The sequence below is a fragment of the Canis lupus genome, chromosome 9 (genome assembly GCF_003254725.2).
Source record: "Canis lupus dingo isolate Sandy chromosome 9, ASM325472v2, whole genome shotgun sequence".
Lineage (NCBI taxonomy): Eukaryota > Metazoa > Chordata > Mammalia > Carnivora > Canidae > Canis > Canis lupus.
In genome coordinates, this window is record NC_064251.1 from 41,564,328 (window position 1) to 41,591,426 (window position 27,099).

Below are 27,099 nucleotides of genomic sequence, written 5' to 3' on the forward strand. Positions count from 1 at the left end.
GCAGAGACATAGGCAGAGGGAGAAGTAGGCTCCTTGCAGGGAGCCCAATGTGGGACTTGATCCCAGGACCCCGGGATCACGCCCTGAGCTAAAGGCAGATGCTCAACCACTGAGCCACCCACATGCCCCGGGTTGTTTCTTCTTTTTAGCTATCATGATTAATGCTGCTGTGCACATTCATGCACAAGTTTTTGTGTGAATATGTTTTCAGTTTCCTTGTGTATATACCTATGGGTGGGATTTCTGGGTCATATGGTAATTCTGTATTTAACCATTTGAGGAGCTGCCAGACCATTTTCCAAAGCAACTGCATCATTTTACATTCCCACCATTAGGGATGAGGGTTCCAATTTCTCCACATCCTGGCCAACATTTGTTATTGTCTGTCTTTTTTATTATTGTCATGCTAGTGGGGGTGAACTTGTATCTCCCTGTGGTTCTGGACATTTTCTTGATGGCTAATGATGTCAAGCATCTTTTCATGTGCTTATTGGCCATTTGTATATCTTCTCTGAAGAAATGTCTGTTCAAATTCTTTACCCATTTTTTGTCTTTTTATTATTGAGTTATATATTCTAGATACAATATATGTTCTATCCTTTTAGAGATACAAGTTCCTTATCAGAAATGTGATTTGCAAAACATTTTCTCCTTATTCCCTGGATTGTCTTTGCATTTTCTTTATAGTGTCTGGGTCACATGTTTTTAGTCCTTTAATTCTTACATGTTTTTCACGTTTTCTCTGCTAAATTATAAAATTGTGAAATTTAAATTATAAAATTCTACAAATCTGGAAACTGCTAGGCCTTTAAGATCTTTGTTCATCCTGTAGAATGGGCCTTGCATGATGCATATCTGTTAAAGAATGTGTCTCCACAACCAGCCATCTCTCCCCCTAGATAGATAATTTCCTGGTAGATCATTTGATTTCATTCTTGTTGCAATATGAGTGGCTTATTAGTTTGTTTTCTTATAGGTGAATCGATTTAGTAAGGTGGAAGACCGAGCAATTTTTGTCACTGATCGTCACCTGTATAAGATGGATCCCACTAAACAGTACAAGGTGATGAAGACTATTCCTCTATACAATGTAAGTGTTCTCTGCCTTTTTCTGAATAAAGAATTCTTAACCTGGTGTTCCTGGACCACTAATGGGTCAATAGACTGATCACTTTGGGGCTTTAAGGAGACCATGAATTCCTGAAATTTTATGCCAGTTTTATGTTTTGTACAAATGTACGATTTTCTATGAGCAGGATCCAGGGGCACCTGGCTGGCTCAGTCTGTAAAGCATGCAACCCTTGATTCAAACCACATGTTGGGTATGGAGAATACTTAAAAAAAAGAAGAAGAAGAAGAAGAAGGAGAGGGAGAGGGAGGGGGATCCAAAGTTTCCAATAGATTAATGAAGGCAGTTTAAAAAACAAGCATAAGGACTCTGTATTAGACATGACTCTCTCTATTCTTCATCTTCTTACTGCTTAAATAGTGTGGCACATAATGTATTTTCTTATTTGTTTTCAAGAGGTTTGTTTTTATAGGGAAATGGAATTAGGTAGAAAAACAGTAGAGAATTACTTTATGAAAACATTACCTTTCTTTCAGATGTAAAATGTATGCTGTTTCCAGAAGTTCTTTTCACCAGTATGTTTTGCCTCTGATCTAAACCCACTCAGTTGTTCTCCATGGGGTTTTCAAGTTCTGTAATCATTTCTCATTTGAAATATGAAATTTGGTGGATACATCCTTGAATCTCAATATGAGATTTTTTTTTAAATTTTTCTCCTGCTGTATGTGGTCTGCTTTACAAGTGACTGTTCTAATTCTTCAGAAAGATCCTGCTGATGACTAGATCTTTTTGAGTGTGGGGTGATTTTTCTGTCTGTTAGATCCTAAGGAGAGAGATCTGTTTGTCCAATAATAGAATCTATGAGGAGTATTATTTAAAGATTATTTTAAGTCCTTTTGGTCTCTGCAAAAGGGAATAGGAAACATATTGTTTTGTAGTTTTATGTTGTTAAATCAAGAGTCCTATTGGTTGGGGGGTACAAAGAAGACAGACTATTCCTGGCTTTGCTAAATGATTTAGAGCATCACTGCAGGGTTGATTATGAGGTTGAAATTTGTCTCCATTACACTCCCCCTCCCCACCATGTACACACACGCATCTTTCTCCCTTTCAATAGAAAGGCTAATGGATTGCAGCAAAGAAAATTATATTCTAAGACATTCCTGATTGTATATAGTCTTCTTAGCAAACACTTGTAATCTCATATATCAATCATAGTTTAAGCCTAATAACTGCAACCTTAAAATAGGAGATGAAGAAAGATACGGGAGAAAATTAGATTTTGTCAAAGTCAAATGAAGTGTAGAACCAAACAAAAAATAAATTGTGGCCCATGTTTTATCTCTTTACTTTCTATTAAAGGAAGATCAATCAAAGCACTTGATACAAATTCAATAAATAGCTAAACAACTCTTTGAACCAAAGTTATTTCCCCAAACTACTATCCTTTTTCGTGTTGAGTGTTGTGTATTTATAGTCACCATTCCCCTTCAACATCAGCATTGTTGTTTGTGTTATTAATTATATCATATAATATAAAGATTAACAATGTTTAACAGTTGCAGTAAAGCTAAGCAATGTCAATAGAGTGGGTACACACTATCACAGCTGCTACCAGTACTCTGCCCATGTTCCCGTATATTCCCTTATCATTTCTGTGTACATCAGCCTAATTTCTGTCAGCCAGCATCCCTGACAAAAGACTGCGCTTACGCTGCCAGAACCCACTTTGCCTGTAGCTGCCCACTGTGGTAGCTGGTTTAACACTGGGCCCTGTTCTCTGTCTTCCCATCCCCAAAGCACCTCCCCACACCCTTGCCAGTGTCCCTGAACCTCCCAAATCACTCTGTATGTTTATCATTCTTTATCTCCAGGTCTGCTTTTGCGGGGGACGAACTTTGGAGGAGTGGCTGCCTCTTAGGAGAGACCAGATTGAATGGGATAGGAGACTTCCAACCATATCTATAAAAATGTTTTTGAGTCTGAAACAAATATAGCATAATATTAAGTGTCCATAGTAAAAACATGAGTCTTTGTTATTTTATTCTTTATATCTTTTTTTAAAGATTTTATTTATTTGAGAGAAAGAGAAAGTAAGACCGAGCACGAGTGGTGGGGAGGGGCAGAGGGAGAAGCAGCTTCCCAGGTGAGCAGGGAGCCTGACACGGGGCTCAGCTCCATCCAGAACCCCAGGATCATCACCTGAACCAAAGATACCAGGAACTTTTTTTAAAAGAATGATAATGCTAATGACAATAATGCAGAAAGTGGGAGGGGGAAAAGGACATGATCTCTGTTTTAACCATATTGAGTTTCAGGCAGTGGTGAAACTTGGAGATAAACATTCCACAAGTAATTGAGAGTCTAATATTGGGGGGCGGGGAATTTAGCGCTTGAGATAAAAATTTCAGAGCAGATCTGTGTATAATTGAAGGCTGAAATTATGAGTCTAGAGAGAGAAAAGAGGCAGATGATTTGAGAACATTCTCAGTTAAATGGTAGGGAAAGAATCGCTGAAGGAAATGGAGTAAGAAGGCAATCTCTCAATGGGCCTCCATTTGCTCCTCTTGTTCATGTGCTGAATGAGCTCTAGTTTCCCTTCAGCTCCATAGGTCATGAATTATTCTAGGAAAGAAAAGAACTATAAGAACACTGTGTTTCAGAACTAAGTTGGAAAATTTTCAGAAGAGTAATCGGTAAGAACAGACAGCTGAGGGTCCCACCCTTCTCCTTCTGCACAGGCTCCTTTCCTGTCTCAGTGAAGCTTTTCTGGCTCCAACAAACAGATTGTGACCATGCACTATCTTGAGTAATGTTTTGTTTTTAATGAGGATACACATGGTAGTAAGGAAGAAGAATCTCACAAAGACCCAGGAAATACCACTTTTCAGCATTTAAGGCAGTTCTACAGGACTGTGTTATCCTGTAGTGCCCTCAGCAACATGAGTGCTTAGAGAGTCTGAGTTCCTGCCATTTTCTTAGGCTCTCCTTCTCCCTGTGTGCCTTCTTACTAACAGCCACCATCCTTGCCAGACAGCACAGGCTAGTGCTAGGCTGAGGTCTAAATCAGCCAATCCAACAAACCACTGGAGTGTCATCCTGCAGTAACATATTGAACAGTCTCCAGATGAGTCCTTACCATAGCAACCAATTCTGCATGATCCACATTGGTACCGCAGTCCCTTGTCAAGCACATGTTAGTCTGTGTATCATGCTTCCTGACTCTTCCTAGTATAGCATGGATAATTACTACAGTTCATTTAGGGTATAATTGATCTCTTCCCTCTATAATCTTTGACTACTGTCCTTAGGCCCAAGTCATCTTTGGACCTTGGTCACAGATTATCCTGGGGTGGGAGAGAAGTGCTTCAAATAGGCCAGTATCCTTGGGTCCTTGGACTCTTCCCACCTACTCCTATTCCAATCTCCAGGATTCCACTCTTTATCAAACAGGACCTAAATTGTGTTCATGGATGCCCATCCTGAGTGAGAGTTTAGGTGATGCTATAGTTTGACTGTATGTCTAATCAGTTTCTAAACCTGTGTTTCACCAGTGCTTTTTGGTAGAATGTGTTTCCTTAACTGCTTCCAGCCAGCAACATGAGACCAATATTTGTTGCTTTCCTGATGCACCGTAAAAAGTACTTGACCAATTTACTATCTTTACATCCTCCAACCCATTGAACTTGTATAAAGCAGTAGCACCTAAGTTCCCCAGGCATTTAATACTAATGGGCACATCAACCACCTCCTGGAGCTCAGCTGTGATAGGGTAAGTGACTGCTTACACCCTACAAACCATGACTCTACTACATGCTGGGTGGAGAGATTCTCTTGCTTGTTGACGTGCTGCAGCCAGGGCACTGCCCATCTGAGAGCTGTTCTTACAGCATCCTCGTGCTCATTTCTTTCTGCTAGATCTTGAGGTGCAATGAACAGAGACTTCAGGAGACCTAAGTAATGGGGAGTTATACCTGAGTTAGAAGAGCAGTGCAGGAATGACCTTCATTTGGGGTTTTAGACAGCTGTAGACCAGATTGTCTCATTACAACCTTTATAGCCTCAATAACTAAAGTCTTCATTCAACAAGGGATTACTGAGGACTTATTATGGACCAGACATGTAAGTATTATGGCATGGAAGTGTCAGAATAGTCAAAATTGCTATGCTTATGGAACTTACATTGCAGTGGGAAGCTGCGGGCTATACGTATGTACATATGTGTATGTATGCATGTGTGTATATACACACAAACATACATCATGTAACCCATTAGGAAGGGATAAGGGAAAAAAAAGAATAGGGAAGGAAGATAGAGGATGTGAAGGGTACTGTCATTTCAAATAGGGTGATCAGGCCCCATTGAGAAGTTGACATTTGAGACTCGAAGGAGCTGAGAAATGAGCCATATGTTTACTTGGAGGAAAAGTATTAGGGCACAAGAAACAGCAAAGACACAGAGACATGAGCAGGGAGGAAAGAAAGAGCCTTCTGGCAGCTGAAAATGTTCTGCAGCTTGAGCTGGTAGTGGTTTCACTTACATATACATATGTTCAAATTCATCAGGCAGTTTCCTTGAGATTTGTGTACTCTGCTGAATGCATGTTATATACTTCAGTAAAGGGGAGGAAAAAGAAGAAAAAGAAAGAAAGCTATCTGTGAAGGAGGTTAGAGGAAGGAGGTTAAGCCAAAGAGAAAACTGAAGTAAATGAGACCCAGGGGAGATTTTGACACACGATGGTACGTGAACCACTCTCTTACAGCGTGTGAAACACATACAGTCACGTTTGCTTTCTCCTCCATCTAAAGAAGAGTACACCCCATTTCCTGGTGCTCAGAGAGGCAGCCCTCCGCTGTTCCTCAAGAGGAGAGGAAGCCACTAACTAAAGCAGGGTGGCCACCTGATTTCAGAGAAGCCAGTGACCTCGGGGATGACCCGAGGTGGAAAGATCTAATCTGTACCTCTATTATATACTTTGTTCCTAATATTGATCAGATGCGCTTTTTCTCATTTTTTCCAAGATCAGTTTCACTAGAGACCTATTTTATTGATTTCATTACCTTTTCATTGACCTCTGCTCTTGTTTTTCCTTCTCCATTCTCTAGATTTATTTTGTTGGTTCTTTTTCTAGCTTTTTGAGTTGAGGGATTATCTGCTTTCGTTTTTAAATTTTAGTTTTTAAAAATGCATTGAAGACTATAAATCTGTGCTCAGAAATGGTTTGAGCTGAATTTCTCATGTTGTAATATATGGTACTGTCATTGTTCAATTTTAATTATTTTGTCATTTCCATCATGAATTCCTCTTTGAGCATGGATGATTTAGTGGTATATTTTCAAATTATCCTGTATATGGTAATGTATGGTACATATGTGTATGTGTTTTCTGTGGGGGGAAAGGAAGTCCACAAACTTTTAAGTTCATTTACTTCTGGTGAGACCATCTGTTTCATATATATTTTAATGTATACAACACTACATGAAGGTGTTACCCTGCAGTCAACATTCTACTGCACTGTCCCTAAATTATTTTTTAAAGATAAAAGAATTCATCAGATCATTATCTGTTGTATTGTTTGTTTGTTTTTAAGATTTTATTTATTCATTCGTGATAGACATAGAGAGAGAGAGGCAGAGACACAGGCAGAGGGAGAAGCAGGCTCCATGCCGGGACCCCGATGGGGGACTCGATCCCGGGTCTCCAGGATCACGCCCTGGGCCAAAGGCAGGCACTGAACCACTGAGCCACCCGGGTTGTATTGTTCTGATCAGTTTCTGTTAACTTAAAAGCAAAACAGTTTGCAGAATTTAAAACAACATTGAGGGGATCCCTGGGTAGCTCAGTGGTTTATTGCCTGCCTTCGGCCCAGGGCGTGATCCTGGAGTCCCCGGATCGAGTCCCATTTTGGGCTCCATGCGTGGAGCCTGCTTCTCCCTCTGCCTGTGTCTCTGCCTCTCTCTCTCACTCTGTGTCTCTCATTAATAAATAAATAATTTTTTTTAAAAAAATGAAAAATAAATAAAAATAAAAACAACATTTAGGGGCACCCAGGCGGCTCAGTTTGTTGAGCATCCAGATCTTGATTCTGGCTCAGGTCATGACCTCAGAGTTGTGGGATCAAGCCCTTGCATAGGGATCCTTGCTCAGTGTGGAGTCTGCTTGTCCCTCGCCCTCCGCCCTGCACCTCCCCCACTTCACTCTCTTGTGTGTGCACATGAGCTCTCTCTCTCTTTAAAATAAATAAAAATATTTTTTTAAAAAAAGAATTAAGGGCGCCTGGGTGGCTTGGTCGGTTAAGTGTCTGCCTTTGGCTCAGGTCATGATCTCAGGGTTCTGGGATCAAGCCCCACATTGGGCTCCCTGCTCTACAGGGAACTTGGTGCTCCTTCTCCCTCTTCCTGCCATTCCCCCTGCTTGTGCTCTCTCTCTGTGTCAACTAAATAAATAAAATCTTTAAAAAAAAAAGAATTAAAAACATTTGAAGAGAACTAAAATTAAAATCAAAAAGAAAAAAACTCAAGCTAACCATTTTTCATTTTATGACTTAGAAATCTTCTTCTCTGCCATTGCCCCATATTCACTCTTAAACCATCTTTCTAACAGGCCAGAACAATATTGTTAATACCTTGTGTCATCACACAAAAGTTTCGGTCCTATTTCTCTTTGTAAATGAGTGTCTGAACTAGAACTTAATATATCTTTGCTGTTGTATTCCATTTTTGGTGACAGTATCCCATGAGAAAAGACTTTCAAACTTTTTCATGAAGCTTAGGGTAATTTCAGTAAAACTGAGATGACTGGATTAGCAGACCCTTGGAATATTTTATTAGCATGTGGTCCCCCCACCACCTGTTCACATCTGGGCACATATTTTAACTTTTTCATTAAAGTGTACCCTACACACAGAAAAGTGCACAAATCTTAAGGGTAGAACTTGATGAATGGTCACAAAGTGAACTTACCCGTGTAACCATCACCAAAGTCAAGATACCAGCCATTGATAGGACTCCCAAAAGCCCCCTGCATGCTCACTTAACAACTTTCAGGTATATAATACAGTTTTATTAGTGATCATCACCACTGCTGTATAATTGTTTCCTAGAACTTACTCATCTTATAACTGAAGTTTGTGCCCTTTATCTAACATCTCTCATTTCCCCTACTCTCCAGCCACTGGTAACCACCATTCCACTCTCTGTTTCTAGGAGTTCAGCTTTTTTAGATTCCACATGTAAGTGAGATCGTATAGTATCTCTTTGTCTGGTTTATTTCATTGGGCATAATGCCCTCAAGGTCCATCCTAGTTGTTGCAAATGGCAGCATTTCCTTCTTTTTCGTGGCTGAATAATATTCCATTATGTATACATGTCATATCTTTATCCATTCATTTGTGGATAGATACAGATTATTTTTTATTTGCATTCCCTTATTTATGGGTCATTTGGATGCTCTTTGTGAAATGCCTGTTCAAATCTCTTGCCCATTTTTCTATTCAGTTGTCTTTTAAAAATTGATTTCTAGTTCTTTCTATATTCTGCATAAGTGCTCATGGCAGTTAAAGGTGTTGCAGATCTTTTCTCTGACTCTGACTTGACTTTTCATCCTCTGAATGATGTCTTGGAACAAAATGCTTTATGTTAAAGTAGCTCAACTTAGCTCTTTTTTTCTCTTGAGGTTGATGCTGTTTTGTTTTTGTTGTTTTGTTCCCTATCCCAAACATCATGAAGATATTCTCTTCTGGTATATTCTGTGCACTTTATTGCTTTACCTTTCACATTGACATCCACAATTCACCTAGAATTGACTTTTGAATATATGTGAGACTATAGCCCTGCATTCATGTTACCTCATGTGGATAAACAGTTGGCCTTAGCACTACTCATTCATATCCAGATTCTTTCCCTTCAATTTCACCTTCCTCCCAACATAATGTTCTCCCTAGCCACATCCATAGGAATGGAAAGAGAGCCAGGAACAGTGGTAAAGCAGATCTCATCAGAAGCAACAGCTTAATGTTTACTCATTTCCTTTGTCAAAATGTCAGATTCCTTTGGAAGTCTGACAAGTTCAAAAGTGAATGAAGCCCATACCCTGCCATGGGGCAGTCACTCCTTTACTGGGATCGGTGTGGCCATACCTGAGTCCAGTATGCCACATCTTTGGATTCACCTAGAAAAAGCTGAAGTCTGTATTTTATGTAAGTCCCAGATTATTGAATGCTGTGCAAGCCAAATAAAACACCTCTGTAGACCCTAGTCAGCCTGCAGGTCACCTATTTGTTACTCCTATTAAGAAAAAAAAAAAAGTCTTTTCTTGTCATGTGTTATTTTAAATGAGCCAAACCCACGTGTCTTGGCCTCTTCCATGTCAAATTTTAAAATTCTAAAATCTACATTATATTTTATTCTAGATTTTATGTAGCAGAAACAGTAGAAACACTAACCATTTCTCACTTATAAAAAACTGTAATTGGATGTGAGTTTTAGAGGGATACGTTTTCTACTTCAATTAGCAAGGAAGGAGAGAAAGAAAGGAAATCTTTAGTAGAGGTGTCTTTCTTGTCTTGAGAACTTCCTGCCTCCTCAGTGCTCAATTGTAATCCCATCCCTCTGACTTTGTAATATAAAATTTTTCAAATGTATAGAGAGGTTGAAAGAATAGTACAGGGAATCCCCTAAGGCCTTCCACCTAGATTCAATGAGTATTTATTTTTTGCTGTATTTCTTTTATCTCTCTTTCATGACACTTTGCCACTAAAATAACCCTGTATGCATTCTCCTAAGAACAAGGAGTTTCTTTTCTTTTTTTTTTTAAGATTTTTTTAAGATTTTTAAGATTTTAAGATTTTATTCATAATAGAGAGAGAGAGAGAGAGAGAGAGAGAGAGATTGAGGCAGAGACACAGGCAGAGGGAGAAGCAGGCTCCATGCCGGGAGCCCGACATGGGACTTGATCCCGGGACTCCAGGATCGCGCCCTGGGCCAAAGGCAGGCGCTAAACTGCTGAGCCACCCAGGGATCCCCAAGGAGTTTCTTCTTCATGACCACAAAACCGTTTTCATATCAAAGAAAATAGCATTTCCATAATATCATTTGATATCCAGCACATATTCACATTTCTTTAGTTATTCAAAGAATGTCTTATAGTTATTTAAAAAATACTATATAGGTTCATGTTTTAGAGTTACATCTGTTTTAGTCCAGAACTGTACCTCCATGGACATACTCTTTTATTCATGATGTTGACTTTTTAAAACAGCATTATTAAATTATAATTTGCTATAATGGCTGAATTCTTGCTTCTCCAGAATTCATTTGTTGAAATCCTAATCCCAGGTCCTCAGAATGTGGCTGTGTTTGGAGATAGGTTAAAGAAGTAATCAGGTTAAAATGAGGTCATTAGGGTGGGCCCTAATCCAATATGACGGTGTCTGTATAAGAAGAGGCAGTTGGAAGAGACAAATACAGGGGGGAAGACGACCATGTGAAGATGACGAGAGAAGACAACCATACACAAGTCAAGGAGAGAGGCCTCAGAAGAGCTGCACCCTTCCACACATTGATCTTGGACTTCTCGCCTCCAGAACTTGTTCAAGACATCTATTCTGTGGGGCTCTGTCTGGCTGTCCTAGCAAACTAATACTTACCATAAAATTCATCCATTGTAAGGTATAGTTCAGTTACTTTTAGTAAATTTATGCAGTTGTGCAAACATCACACAGTCCACTTTTTAGAGCATTTCCATCCCCTCAGAGAGCTCACTTGTGCCCATTTGCAGATAATCCCCACTTCCAACTTCAGCCTATCCTTTTACCTTTTCTAGGAACTTCATATGCATGGAATCATACAGCATGTATTGTTTTGTGTCTGGTTTCCTTCACTCAGTATGTTTTTGAGATTCATCTAGGTTGTGCCATATGTCACTGGTTTGTTCATCTCACTGCTGAGTAATACTTCAATGCATGAATCTACCATATTTCATTTCTCCATGCACCAGTTGATGGACGTTTGGCTGCTGGGTGCATTTGCATATAAGTCTTTATATGGGCATATGCTTTTATTTCTCTTGGTGGATATCTAGGAGTAGAATTATTCCATCATATGGCATTTGTTTAACTTTATAAGAAACTACCAAACTTTTCCAAAGTATCTGCTACATTTTACTTTCTCTCCAGCACATGAGAGTTCTGGTTTCTCCGTATCTCCACCAACATATGGTATGCATGACATTGACTTTTTAGAGTCCAGAACTGGGTGCCTGGATTTGTCTGTTTCCTCATGGCTCATTTAACTTATTCTCCCAGTCCCTGTATTTCCTATTAACCAGAAGTTAAATCAGGAAGTGTTAATTTTATTTGCACAGTACGCTTCCACATTCTTGAGATTATACCTTGTGTCTCAACAAATGTGGCACAGCCAATTCTGCCTTGTGGATCATCTTTGGATGTTTCATTGTAGCCAAGCTACTATTATGTTTCCCCCACTATGGTCTAAATTTCTGACTTCTTGTAGAATAAATACCCTGTGTTTTTCTGCGAACAACTAGAATTTAGCATAAAAATAAAGATAAATATCACCATCAAATAATTACATATTGATAAGTTACCCATCACTGTACCAATACCTGTCATTTTCAGTTCCTTTTCCCAGTCTATTTTCATAACCAAATTCTTCCAATACTTTCTTCTTGACTTTTTTTTTTTTTAATTTTTACAGTTTTTGATGCTCTCCCAAAAAAGTCTGCACATCCCTGCGGGTCCCCATAGTCACCACAGAATCTTTACAACTTGTGCCAGTACCAGCATTGGCCTTTGCAGTCCCCTTCACCTCCTTCATTCTGTTCTTATGCTCCCCTTGCTGTTTTCTTGAGGTCTTTTTCTTCTTGTGTAGGCGATGTCTTGCAAGTCTATGTTTGGGTTCATTTTCCTCCTATAATCCAAGGAATCATAAATTGTGCCAAAGCCAGTTGGCTTGCCACCACCAAAATGCATTCTGAATCCAAATATGGAGATGACATCTGGTGTGGTCTTGTATGTTTTAGCCAGTTTTCCCAAATTTTCTGTCTTAAGGTTCTGTTGCCTTTCTGGGGTGAAGGACATCGATGACCATTTGTTTCTGCAAAAGTAGTCAGCTGCTCATGAACTTCCTGGTTCAGGTAGTTACTGTGTTGTTCATAATGGCAGCCAGGGAGGGAAGGCTTGATCTTTCTTATTTTCTTCTACAACTGTTAGTTTTCTCCCCCAAACCCTGGCAACCACTGATCATTTTATTGTCTCTATAGTTATGCCTTTTGTCGAATATCATATAATTGGAATTATATACTTTGTGAACTTTTCAGATTGGCTTCTTTTACTTAGCAATGCGTATCTGAGGTTTTTCAAGGCTTTCCATGGCTTAATAGTACATTTCATTGTATCACTGAATAATATTCCAATGTGTGGATGTGCCATAGTTTATCCATCTGCCTATTGAAGGACATCTTGGCTTCTTCCAATGTGAGGCCATTATGAATAAAGCTGCTAACATTCACATGCAGGTTTTTATATGGACACCAGTTTTCAAATCATCTGGGTAAATACCAATGCAATTGCTACATCATGTGGCAAGACTAAGTTTGGCTTTATAAGAATTGCCAAATTGTCTCCCAAAGTAGCTGTACCATTTTCTGTTCCTACCAGCAGTGAATGAGAGTTTATCCTCACCAATTTTTGCTACTATCAATTTGTTTACATTGTAGCCATAATAGATGTGTAGTAGTATTGGGTATTTTTCCATTACTCTAAACTATGTAACTCAGCGCACCCTGGGGTCCCAGCTAATTTCTACAAGAATCACCTCTCCACTCTCTGTTATTAATTGGTTTGTGTTCAACAGAGAAAGACCAATCTTCATGTAAGCCTAAACAAAATATAATTAACATATAAATTTGGCACCTTCTTTCTCTTCTATTAGCAAAACTTATTCAGCCAGTTTATCATTTAGCAATGATTCCAGTCACTCTTTGCAGGAAATATGAAAATAGAAAATCATGACAGGTTTTTGAGATGATTTTCAGTAAACACAGTTTTCACAAATGCCATGGTCAAGTAATTATAAACAGCAGTCTGAGATTGAAACATTCAAGTTACTAGTGACCTTTTTCTTAGCCACAGAGTGACTTTCTTAGTACAACAAGAGTAGAGTTGGGATAGGGTTTCAGCCAGCTGGATTCTGTGTTACTATCAGATCAGCATCTTACCCCTCCAGTCACTGTCCACACTGTGTTTGTAAGTTGTAATATCAAATTAAAGCATTATTTCCGATGTCAAGAAAGATTAACTTTTTTATAGGGGATAAGAGGGTCAGAATTTGAAGGTTTTACAAAGCTGGGAGAGTCAGGGTTGCTCAGCTTGATAAGGAGAACAGTCAGGAAGTAACCTACATAATTAGTAATTTTGTGTACAATAGCAACCTCTTTAACTCTTGAGAATCATCCTAGAGATCACTCTACATGGCTGGAAAAGATTGAACCCCATGGATGAGACAAGTCACCTCCATCAATGAGCTTGTGCCTTGTGACTTCACAGGGACACGGGCTCACCCTAGCCAGCTCTCAGGGAGCTGGTTGCCAAGATCGAGTTTAATTTGCGTAAACATAAAATCTGTTCACTGGTTTCCAGTGAGACCACATAAACTGAAACATTTAACCCGACCTCGGCTGGAACTCCTCTTAACCTTTTGTTGGTGAGCTGTGTTAGTTTTGCCTGGTGGGTTGGTTTGAAGAATGTTTGAATCTGTCCACAAATGCTGTTTGATAAGAGTTCCTTTTTATCACTGTGGGCTTGATGGCCAAGGAAGTAGTCAATTAATTACACAAATACTTCCTTTAGTTCTGTGGAGAATACAAGCAAGCAGGGGAGAGAAGAGAAAATTATCTGAACTGATGAGAATGTTTTGTAGAGGTAAATGGGTTGTAATTATGCCAGGCTTCATGCTTTATTACTCTATCTGATGGTGACTCGCTAGAAAGCTATCATTTCATTTGGAAGATGGATTGTCCTTGTAATGTGTACAGGGGTGAGCCCTGCTGAAAGCCATTGCTGTGAGCTCTGCTCCCCATCACCGTTTCTAAAGCACCCTACCCTCATGGCAGTGTCCCAGGAGAAGGTGTTTCCATGGTAATCTCAATGAAGGCCGTCAGCTGACGTCTGGCACCGCCTGCGCTGGTGTGCGCCAGTCTTCTCCCTTCTGTCCTCCATCGAGCCTCTAAACTGTATTTATTAGTCTTCTTTAATGGAAAGTACATAACCCCTTAATGTCAGACACAGAGTAGCACTTAGGTTTGTTTATTCATTTATGTAGGTAATAAATTTACCTTCCTAATTAATTCTCAGCAGATCCCAGAATCTGTATTATTTTGAACATCTTGGGTAAACCTTTATGGTTTTGCCTGTTACAACAAAGAGAGTTGCTTAGTAATATTAAATATTTGGGAACTTCTATCTTTAGAAAACAGTGATGTCTCTATTAAAGAAGAATTTTTAAAGATACAGATATTAAAGTTTCTGTTTAATTTTTCAGTATTTTTTTATTGCTTTGCTGGTTTTGGCAATCAGTCTTTCCACTCTCCTTATAATTTTTTTTAGCACTCAACGATTTTACTATTGGATTCGAATGAGCCATGTGGTTTGAAAATACTTCTAAGAAATGTGACATTTAGCCATGTCCTCTAATTTTCTTTTTTAATAAGAGAGGAAGAAGTCAGGATTTCAGAGCTACCCAGCTAATTGTTTTCCTAACATGCATTTAGAAGTAAAAGCCTTTGTCATACCAGTTAGAGACTACCACTTATGTTAAACTACTAAGCAAACTGATTTATAATGTCAAAAGTCAGTGCTCTGGGGCACAAGGTAGAGTCCATTTTCATCAGTACTATACTTGTAAATTCAATTATAAATGTAAAAGATGCACTAAATCAGTATCTGAAAGCAACAATCATTAGGACCAATGTATGACTCCTTTAAAAAGCTATCTCATTAAAGAAACACAAAGCCTTTAAACTACTAAAGTATAAGAAAATTAGTACAGCACCTCCATATTTATCCAGAGGTCAGACTGCCAAGAATAAGAAGATCCTTTTAAAGCAAAGCCCTAAGTGGAGGGATATACATAAAAAGATCTCTGCATTTGCAGAAATAGATGTCACTAAGCTGAAGCAGTAATAGGCTTCCTTTTACATAAGTGTCTTATCAGAGCTCTGTTAGGCAGTAAACATTTTTGAGCACCTACTACATGCTGTACATTTGCCAGGCACTAGCAGTGTGTTAGCACATCTCACAGTTTGCCCACAAAGCCTCCTGGGCCTGTCTGTGAGAAAGGCAGAGAAGTGAACCAGCCCATCCAGCACCAGCCAGTGGCAACCATAAGGTCCAGATAACCATGGTACCTTTCTCTCAGGAGGGAACCACCCCTGAAAAAGGGGAAACCCACCCAAGGTCACAAAACTCACGGGGAATGGAGCCAGCTTCACACCCTAGTACGTTACCCCATACCCTTGGAGACCTTGGACTCCCAACCCCGATGGTGAACTGCTACCACCACCTCCTTTTTGTGACAAACAAGACACACAACCAAAATCCTATTTTAAGGGACACCTGGGTGCCTCAGCAGTTGAGCGTCTGCCTTTGACTCAGGGTGTGATCCCGGGATCGAGTCCCACATCGGGCTCCCTGCAAGGAGCCTGCTTCTCCGTCTGCCTATGTCTCTGCCTCTCTCTCTCTCTCTCTCTCTCTCTCTCTCTCATGAATAAATAAATAAAATCTTTTTAAAAATCCTATTTTAAGAGGAAAAAAATAACACTGCTAGCATTTGTCATGTACCCGATGCCAGGCATTTATTAGGTGATTCAAATCTGTTCTATCTCCATCCTTTAAAAAAAAAAAAAAAGAAAAAAGATTTTGTTTATTTGAGAGAGAGAGAATGAGGAAGAAGCAGAAGGAGAAGCAGACTGCTGCCAGGCAAGCAGGGAGCCTGATGTGGGGCTCTATCCCAGAACCCTGGAATCATGACCTCAGCCAAAGGCAGCTGCTTAACTGACTGAGCCACCCAGGCACTTCTCTGTCTCCATCTTCATAAGAATCCTGTGCAAGAAATTAAGTATAATTTTATAAATGAGAAACCAATTCCCATATTTTGCAGGGTTTTACTACAGATTTTTAGACACCAAAGCCGAGATGAGCCACCTAATGAGGCATCTTCTGGATTAGTTGCCTAGAATGCTCTCTTGCTTTCTCTCATCTCCCTTGTTTACTTATGTCTTTCTCACAATTATATTGCTTTCTAAAATATTTCATCTTAACCTTTTAAGGATAAGTGACTTGCAGGCCCTGGGGACCCCACAGGAAACTACATAATCTTGCCTATTGGCTATGTTCTGTGTGTCAGAGGCTCTCAAGGTATGGTCCATAGAGATACAAAAAGAAAACCTTTTGTTTCATTTCTGTCAGAAAGAAAAACCCAAACCAGCACCTTTGAAGGGAGCTGACACATTGTACTTCTATTTGCATAACTGCTTCTCCCTTAATTGCAATCCTGCCTGTTCCAAAAAGAAACAAATAGGAAAAGGTACTGGGGGGGGGGGGGGGGGCAGAGCATGTTTCCATTGCTAACCTTTAAAGCCAAATTGAAAATGTCAGTAGCTTTTTAACTCAGGGGTTCTCAGTCTTGGCTGCATGTTAGAATAGCCTGGGGAGTTGTGTAAAAGTTCTGATTCCCAGGCCACAGCCCAGACTAATGCAATGGAATCTGTGTGGGTAGACCTGGGCGTTGGTGTGTGTTTAAGCTCCCCAAATGAGTGTAGTGTGTTGTCAGGTCTGAAAACCACCGATCTAATTATTCTGTTCCCCAAATATACTCACTTTTGTTGTTCTGGCTCTTTCTCAGAAACATCGGTCCAAAGTTAAAATTCAGTTCTCCCAGGGATCCCTGGGTGGCGCAGTGGTTTGGCGCCTGCCTTTGGCCCAGGGCGCGATCCTGGAGACCCAGGATCGAATCCCACATCGGGCTCCCGGTGCATGGAGCCTGCTTCTCCCTCTGCCTGTGTCTCTGCCTCTCTCTCTCTGTGTGTGACTATCGTAGATTTAAAAAAAAAAAAAAAATCAGTTCTCCCATTATATTTTTGTGTGTGCACACACAACAGGAGACAAGGAGGGAGGGAGAGGAAGGAAACAGAGTGTGTATGTGTATGCTGACACACACTGTGACATCTTGTCACCTGCATCAAAAATTAAATCTTTGTTAAGGCACTGACTGTGGTCTTACTGTTGAGGACTGTCTTATTGGATGATTCTCCTTAAACAAGGGTAGTATAATAAAATCATTTCATATTTGATGGCTTTCATCCCTTATAATGGAGATCTCCATACACTATCTCATTGGACTCTCCTCACATCACTGGGAGGCAGCCTATACTGGTCCTGAACTCATAAGTATTAAATGAGCTGGTTTCTCTGTTATGGATTGAGTCCAGAGCAAATTCCTTTCACTGCATTATTATAATGAAGTTGCAAGGTGCTCCAGGGAGGATTTGATTCTCTAATATAACAGGCATAAAAAAAGATTTCATTTCACCAGAATTATATGTAAATAAAAACATCTTTACAATTTGCTGGGGTTGGGGATACCTCTAGTGGGGAAGTTAAGTTGACAAGTTCAGGATCCTCTCTCCTGACTTTACTAAATTATCTCTTTGACTCCTGTGGATGGATCAGTCCTTTGCTCCTTAGGAAGCCACATCTAGTGACTGCCCTTATGTCTTGGCTCCACTGTGCCATCACCCTTTCACAAAGCTTGTTGAGTTGTGAACATATCTCACCTTGCATTTGAAGAGTATTACACTATACATGGTAAAGGATGAAAGAGAAATCACATACTTGGGGGGTATGGCAAACACAGGTGGTAGGACGCATGGAGGCATTTGGGGGTTTGTTGAATTCATGCCCCATTTTAACGAAAACGCCCACCTCAGAAGAGTGTTGAAACCTGAAATAAAATACATGTATATAAGCCTGAAATAATGCCTGTAAAGTCCTTAGTGTAGTTCTTGTCACACAATAAAATACTCAATAATTTTAAGCTGCTCTTAGCCCCCTTGCAAAAGGACAATCCCATGCCTGTGGAATTCAAAGGAATAGGATAAAGCTGTCCTCACTGTTCATTCTTTCTTCTTACTTTTCATTCTGCCTGGAATGTTCTTCCTTCTATATATGTTCTTCTCCCTCATGCCTGCATAAGATCCCTGCCCCAAATAACCTCAAAGTAGTTTTCTGGAATGATATCCCACCTCCCACCCCGAGTCTTTCTATGCCTTTACACTGCTACTTTATTCTTCATAGATGGTGTCACCACCTGTCACATTGCACAGTTGTTTACAGTCTGGTTCCACCCAGGCACTAGCAATGCAATAGCACAGGGTCATGAGAGAAGGGTCATGGACTCTTGTTACTAGTATACAGTAGGTGCTCAATAAACGGGTGTTGATAGATGAGTTGGAAGAGTCAAGACTGGAAACAGAGGAGCTGCTGTAAGCCTGTTAAGAAATGAGGGAGCCGGGATCCCTGGGTGGCGCAGCGGTTTAGCGCCTGCCTTTGGCCCAGGGCGCGATCCTGGAGACCCAGGATCGAATCCCACGTCGGGCTCCCAGTGCATGGAGCCTGCTTCTCCCTCTGCCTGTGTCTCTACCTCTCTCTCTCTCTCTCACTGTGTGCCTATCATAAATAAAAAATAAAATTAAAATTAAAAAAAAGAAATGAGGGAGCCTGGGGGCATCCCGGGTGGCTCAGCAGTTTAGCACCGCCTTCAGCCCATGGCCCAATCCTGGAGACCCAGGATCAAGTCCCACTTCAGGCTTCCTGCATGGAGCCTGCTTCTCTCTTTGCCTGTGTCTCTGCCTCTCTCTCTGTGTGTCTCATGAATAAATAAATAAAATCTTAAAAAAAAAAAAAAGAAGTGAAGGAGACTGGACTGAAGAGCTATTTAAGTTGTGGAAATGACAGGCCCTAGGCATTGAGGTAATGAAAGGGTCTAGATACATAGGTTTCTTTCCTGGGCAGATGGCAGTGCTGGTTACTCACCAAGGTGAGAAGGGTGGACAAAAGCAGAGCTTCGGTAAGAGAGTGTGGAAAGGAAAATAAGTTCAGTCCTAAATGGATTTCATTTCAGGTGTTTGAGGAACTTGTAATAGAGAGGCCCAATGACAGTGGGCTGTCTGGAGGACAATCCAGAATGGGGACATAGATATAATTAATATGTGGGAGCTGAAATCAGAGAGTGGATGAGAGCATCCAGAGACGGTAAGGTGAGAGGGAAAATACCTGTAAAGTAACCAATAAAGACTTGAGGCTATGAATAAGGGCTGTGGCTTTGACAGAGGAACACATGGGAACCATCAGAATTTCCTCAGCAAAGAGAATGCTTTGACCTCATGTCTACCTTTTACTCTCATTGTCTTCCACACATTCTAGAAATGTTGACCATCTACTACCTGCTGTGGTTCTGTGGCATTGTGCTATATACTAGGAAAAGAAAGATGAGAAAGACAACAACATCTGTTTATTCTTTAGTGGATGAAGCAAATATACGGAAATTGTCACAGTGAGGCACCTGGCTGGCTCAGTGGTGGAGTGTGTGACTCTTGATTGTTATTCGATATAGGGGTTTCTTGAAAATAAAATCTTTTAAAGAAAAAAAAACATCATGCTGCAACTTATTAAATGTTAAGACAGATAAACATGAATTGCTTGCATGGTGTGGAAGGGATAGAAATGGTTTCTCAGACAAATAGGAATTTCAGGGGTTCATATGTATATGTGTACGCTTGTGCATTTTTCTGCACTGGGCACATGTAGCTTTTTTCAAAATTCTTTTTTTTTTTTTTAATGTGACATCATCTGGCTTTTTTTTTTTTTTTTTTAAGTAATCTCTACACCTAATATGGGGTTCGAACTCACAACCCCGAGATCAGGAGCCACCTGCTCATACAACTGAGCCAGCAAGATGCCCCAGATTTTTTCATATTCTTAAAGGGATTTATGAACTACTGCTTTTGGCAATGCAGACCAACAGATTTTAAATGGCATGATGAGGTTTATTTTTTAGGAAGCTTCTGACAGCATTACAAAGTATGGACTGAACAGGGGAGAAGCTGTTAAAATATAGACCATTTCAGAGGCTCTTGGAATAATGTCATTGGATACAGCAGCCCAGACATAGGAGAGATAATCCTTGGAAGTTTCTGAGATATTCTTAAAGTTAACATTTTTCAGAAAATATTTTCTCTGTGCCAGGCACTAGTTTCATTTCCTACATGTGTTAATTTAGATAATTTTTTCATTCTACTCCACCCTCTCTTTTGGGTTTGCAACATGGTGTGACTGGTGGCACTTAATTGAAACAGGGCCCTGAAAAGGAGGTTGGTTAGGGCAAGGTGATGAGTTTCCATTTGGCCATGTCCAATGGATGGGCCCTCCAAGGGGACCCCTGCCTGTGCTTTCTCCAGACAGGCAGAAATACCTATCCAGAGCTCCAGAGAAAGGTGTAAGCTAGACGTTCACATCTGAGAATGATCAGTATTTTAATGAGAGGGAAACTTGCAGCCTCTTCTCCCTTAACAAGGCTCATGTTGTCCACTCATAGGATACGTGTCTTCTAACTCCTCAACTGCATTATAAACTCCCTAAGGAGAAAACCACATTTTCTAATTTGTTTGCAAGTATAACCTGGAATAGAGAGTTAGAACTTCCAGTTCTGGAGCAAATGGAATAAATGCATTTCACCTTGTCTTGCTTACTAAATAAAAATCTGAACACTATATTATAAAACAAACGTAAGACTCTGAAAGGTGGAGAGAAAGACTAGCTCGACTAGTCTTGAAGACTTGAGAAGCTTCAAGGCAGCAGGTTTTCTGAATTTTCTTTTGCTTCCTATATATCTCAAGACTGGGTGCTGGAGCAGCCCCAAACCCAGAAATGCTAGTGGGAATGAGCAAGAAAGCTTGCTGTCTCTTGCCAAAGGACCAGGAAATGGACAGCCTAGTGAAACAGAAACCTTTTTTTTTTTTTTTTTGAAACAGAAACCTTTTTGACAACACTTGTCCAGAAAAACATCAGCAGTCAGAAGATTACAGCCCCCCCCGCCGCCCCACCCATGCTTCTATCAGTAAAGGCCTAGTGGAAAGCCTAGACCTCTACCGTTGCCTGGCATCCCTCCCCATCCACTAGGTGATATCAAGGAGGCCCAAAAGGGAGCCTATACTTCCACCCTCACCCAGGGGAAGATGGGTGTCTAGTTCCCTTTCCATAGTATCATGGGAGGCTGGTGAAGACCCTAACTTTCCACCCCCTCCTGGGGGGTATAAGGTACCTCTCTTATTCCCCACCCCAACCTGGGAGGTCTGGACTCCCGCTCCTATCCAGCAGTGAGGCATTGGTGCCTTATCCCCCTACTGATCCATTTTTAGCAGAAGCTTGCTAAAATAGAAGGTTTAAATTAGATCCAGCATCTTATAACACGATACCCAAAATGACCAGGATACAACGGAAAGTCAGTCAACATTCCTAAAAGAAAGAGGTACCAGTGCATACCAATTTGTTGTTGATGAACACAGGATAAGGAAAAGTAAGCCTAAAATTATGAGCAAACAATATTTTTGCATTGAGAAGATCATTCATTTGTAAGGTTAAAAAATTCAATTAAAATACCAATAAGGAAAGTAACTTAATTAAATTGATATTTTAAGAGAGAGAAAAAAATGAATTTAATATGGATAATATAAAATGTGATTCAATTAGTAAAACAATGAGCTTTTTAAAATAGTAATTTGACTGTGTGAGACCCAGTTATTTAATAGTTTTACCTAAGTCAATGATTGTGTGGTTAGAATCACTTGGGGACCTTTATAAAGCTATAGCTGTCCAGCCTAATCCCAGACCAAGTAAGTCAGAGTATCCACAATGATTCTTTTTTTTTTTTTTTTAATCTTTTGAGAGAGCACGCCCCCTAAGAATGGGAGATGGTGGGAGCAAAGGGGGAGAGAAAGGGAGGAGGAAAGAATTGCAAGCAGACTCCATGCTGGGCACAGAGCCTGACACAAGGCTTGGTCCCAAGACCCTGAGATCATGACCTGAGCCAAAATCAAAAGTTAGAGAGGCTCAGTGGACTGAGCCACCCAGGCGGCCCATCCGTAGTGATTCTAACATGCATCCAAAGTTGATAGCCACTGGCCTCATAGCCAAAGGAGAGAAATAGAATGTAAGTGGATTTTTACATTCTGAATTTTGTCCATTCATTTTAACCTTCTGAATAATCACAACAGACATGACAGTTTGTGCACCCTTTCTCAAGGAGTGCCCTCTTGGGCCATTTGTCTCGTTTCATGCATCCTTGTGATGAATCTGACGATCTCTTCCCAAACCCACAACAATAACTCTGAAGCAGTAATTAAAAGGCAGGCAGTTTCTTGTAGGCAGGCATATTGACAGTTGCAATATATGAAAATTAAAGAATGGGAAGACTCAGGGGAGACTGAGTTCTGTTCCGCTAGATGGCTTGGTATTAAAACTCTGTTGAAGTGATTTCTGAAGCTATTTCCTGAGAGCCATCTTTTTGGACTTAAAATTAAATTTCTCAAGAAACTACTGAATTCTGAGTTGCAGGACAAATCTAGGAACTTAAACTGCCAGATATTCTAGGAGAGAGACCTCTAAGAGGCCTGAGATTTTTAGCAAACGGAAAAAAATTAGCCACTGGGCTGATACCCAGGAATTGGCAGGTTCTAACCATGTTTCTAGTAAGGAATTTGACAAATTTAATCTAAATATGAAATAGCCAAGTTTGTGTGCCACAAATCAGGTACTCACAACAAAAGGGAAAAATGACTCAACCTTCTAAATTGATAGAGGAGACTTTGGCAGGCCTAGCTTCCTGTGTGACAGTTTCTAAAGGAATTCACGTTTAATTTTGTAAGTATGAAATTGATTCCCAGTGAGAACATTATCCAGGTTGTGAATTTTCTTCTTGATAGTGCCCTCAATCCCTGTCAAGATGTGGAACATCTGAGAGAAGTAGAAGTTCAGTGTGCCTACATTATTCATTCAGTGCAGTTAGAGGAATTGGTGTTAGAAACTTACTGAAGAGTTTTACTGAGCTGCTTTCATCAAGTTGTTAAAATCAAGAGTTGAAAGCTCTTGTCAATCAATGATATAAACCTAGCCTTATTGCCAGTTGCTTACAATTATTTTCATTGATCGGAATAATAATAATCAGTAGTACTAGGCTTATAACTAGGTGCTTGTGTATAAAGTCAATTATGTTGGCTTAAAAACAGTTTTTTATTACTGCTCATGACCCATATTTTGTATGATAGGTTTTATTTCACCATTAGAATGTCACTTGGCTTACACATGTTGGTACGATTTTTGGAGGTCTTGATCCAGAGGTGCAGTCTATGGACTCCGGTAGCCCTGAAGACACGTGTATTTCAAAACACATTTACTAATTGATGTTCACCATAACAACTGAGTCCTTAAGAAAGTAAACAAGTAATTTTATTATGTTTAATGAAACTGGAAAATGTTTCTAAAATACAGTATTTTCAGGACATCTGGGTGGCTCAGCGGTTGAGCTCCTGCCTTCGGCCCAGGGTGTGATCCTGGAGACCCGGAATCAAGTCCCACATCGGGCTCCCTGCATGGAGCCTGCTTCTCCCTCTGCCTGTGTCTCTGCCTCTCTCTCTCTCTGTCTCTCATGAGTAAACAAGTGAAAAATCTTTAAATATATACATATAATATTTTCTTAAATGTTCTTGGAACATGGTAAATTTTTTTTTAATTGTTGAAAGAGATACTTGTTTATAAAGGGCTAAACTCTTAGTTTTCCTAAACAATGCATTCTTTCCATGATGCATTTACAAAATGAAGATTTCTCTATTTTTAGGTCATTACTGCCATGTAACAACCTACTCCAAACAGAAAACCACCACCATTTTATTATGGTCTGTAGGGCAGGAATTGAGAAATGGCAAAGCAGACCACTCTTTCTGCTCTACCATGCCTGAGGCTTCTGCCGGGAAGCCTAGAAGGCTGGGGTGACTGAAGGGCTAGGGGTTGGAGTCACTGAAGGTTCATTCACTCATCTGACCCAGGAAGACCTACAGGCCAGGGCTGCTCACTGGAGAGCCTTAGGAGGCCTTTTAGAAATGGTTGACTTCCTAAAAACAGGGGGTTCAGGGTAGTCAGGCTTCCTACAAGGTGACTCAGGGCTAAGAGCATGAGCTTGCCAGTGAGTAAAGCAGAAGCTACATTCCTTGTATACCTTACCTCAGAAGGCACCAGTGACTGAATTTTAGTGGTTAAAAGCAAGTCTGTGGTCAAGGGGAAGGGACATAGACCCCCTCTCTCAGTGGAAGGAATGTCAAAGAATTTGTGAATATGTTTTAAATCCTCTGCAGGCTGCCCCTTGGTAAAAATTATTTACATTGTTCTGACATTCAAAATGCACTCACTCCCTCCTGAGATACCCCAAAGTCTCCTCCCCTATGGCTCCCATAATCTGAGCCAGGTGCAGATCTCAGCAAAGCTGTTCCAATCTGAAGACTTGAGAACTGCAGGTTTTAAAAAGACAAGTTATCTGCCCCATGCACCCGACATGCAGTGGTGATCCAGAGATAGGACCCCCGGGAGACACTCTCCATTCTGGGAGTGGGGAATGGAGGGCACAGTGTTTGCATCTGAGTAGCCATCTTAGCCTTGTCACCTTTTGTAGTGTCTCTGTCTCTCTCCATCCAACCTGATACAATTCCTTTGGCTTATTTGTGGACCTGCTGTACATCAATGTATAATCCACCATATCAGAAAAAAACAACACCCACAGATCACTGCAAGATAATGTCTCCTGTACCTTGGGATCCTTGTGAGCTACTATGGGACCTGGCCCTTAAGACTCACAGGAGCCCCACTGTTTAATAGAGAAACCTTGTAAGGCATGGCCTGAAGATATTTAGAGAGGCTTTAGTCTGTCTGGAAGTTTCTGTGAAGCACTGCCTTAGATCTTTCTGAGGTTTTGACAAAGGATTTTACAGTCCCACTCTGGATTTGATTATTGCCCTGAAACCACTTCTTAATTTGAGACTCATTTGCCATCTGGAGAAGCTGGGAATAAGAAACAGTTGTATTTTGAAACCCAGCAAGTGCCGGCTTCTTTATATTTCCTCTAAATTTTGTATGAAAGCTGAACAGTTCTTTATTAAGATCAACTCTCCCCGCTCACATTTTTTTCATAGACAACGAGAAGCAGCCAGATGGCACTTTCAATATTCTATCTAGAAATCCTTATCTAAATCATTGAATTTGGTACATTTTCCAGTCTCGGCCTTCACATAGGCAGCAGTGTTGTCAAATTTTCTGCCACTTCATAACAAGGGTCTCCTGTCTTCCAGCTTGAAATATCATTTTCCTTGCTTTCCTGCTGGCCCTCAGTAGCTGCCTGCTTAAAGCCCATTGTGATTCCACCAGGAGGCTTCCACACGCTTCCCAAAGCCCACACCAACTGTTCAGGGCTGGGGTATAGCACCTCGCTCCTCCTTCCATGTTTTTATTATAGTTACTATGTAACAAACTACCCTGGACTTAGTGGAATACAACCACCACCATTTTATTCTGTTCATAGATTCCATGAGGTTGGAGTCTGGAAATGGCACAGTGGGACAGTTTGTCTTTGCTCCACAATATCTAGCTTCAGTTGGGAAGACTCAGAGCCTGGGGGTGATTCAACAACTGAGGGTGAGAACCATGGGACAACTCAGACACTCACTTGTGTCACACTGGGGCTGGGGGACATAAGCCAGCACTGCTGCCCAGAGCACCAACACCTGACCTTGCCAAGCAGTTTCAGCTCCTCACACACAGCAACCCCAGGGTGGTTGACCCCCTTATATAGTGGCCTGGAGTACAAGTACTTTGTTGCTTTCAAGTGATGATAGTTTGTAACAGGGTAAAAAAAACTCTCAATCTTCCCAAACTATGCGCCATTATGACAAACCTGCACAGTTAGGACTTCTGATCTATAGCTAGTTGGGCCACAGAAGGAGAGGAAGAGGAGAAAGAAGGAGGGAAGGGGAGGGAAGAAAGGAGACTGAGAGAGACACATGAAAAGAAAGCAGAGACAAAATGAGAAATAAAGTCACCAGGCATCCTGCAGAAAGTTAGTGTCTGTCTTCCAAGTTTTTGAATGGAAAACAAAATGAACAGAATGTTCTCTCCATCATCGAGCAGCCAAATCAGTTTGTTTGTTTTTAAGATTTTCTTTATGTATTTATTTGCCAGAGAGAGCACACACAAGTAGGTAGAGTGGCAGGCAGAGGAAGAGGGAGAAGCCGATTCCCCACTAAGCAGAGAGCCCAGCGTGGGGCTTGATCCCAGGACCCTGAGATCATGACCTGAGCCAAAAGCAGATGCTGCTTAACTGAGCCATCCCCTAGCCATCCCCTAGGTATCCCCAAATCAGTTTGTTAATTGAGAGCAAAAGAGCATAAATATTATAATTCTGCAATCAAAAAAGAACAAGAGAATAGCAAATCCAGAAGGCCAAGTGTATATATCAAAATACAAGCAGATACATGAAGAAATTAAGTGACCACTACCATTGTATGAAAGCTCTTCGTGTGTCAGACACATCTTCGGTCAGAGGGAAAAAATCAAGATAATGAAGTCTCTTAGAAGTGTATGTAGAGGGGATCCCTGGGTGGCTCAATGGTTTAGTGCCTGTCTTCGGCCCAAGGCATGATCCTGGAGTCCCGGGATCGAGTCCCGCATCGCATTCCCTGCATGGAGCCTGCTTCTCCTTCTGCCTATGTCTCTGCCTCTCTCTCTGTGTGTCTCTCATGAATGAATAAATAAAATCTTAAAAAAAAAAAAAAAAAGGAAGCACTAACCACACAAGAGACGAGATCCTCCTACTTTAGGAGAAGATGTCTGGGAAAAAGAGGCTCCAGAGAAAAA

At 40.6% G+C, this 27,099-nt stretch overlaps 1 protein-coding gene across 3 annotated transcripts in view; it reads left to right on the forward strand.

Moving 5' to 3' along the window:
- Positions 1–27,099, forward strand: part of MYO1D (myosin ID) — a 326,601-nt gene that overhangs the window by 196,897 nt on the left and 102,605 nt on the right. For 2 of the 3 annotated variants that reach the window (XM_035720987.2, XM_049114792.1), the window contains exon 20: positions 977–1,090. In XM_035720987.2, coding sequence (XP_035576880.1) covers positions 977–1,090 — 114 coding nt within the window. Of the gene's footprint in view, positions 1–976; positions 1,091–2,943; positions 3,121–27,099 lie in introns of those variants that run through there. The other variant, XM_049114793.1, reaches the window with a different exon arrangement.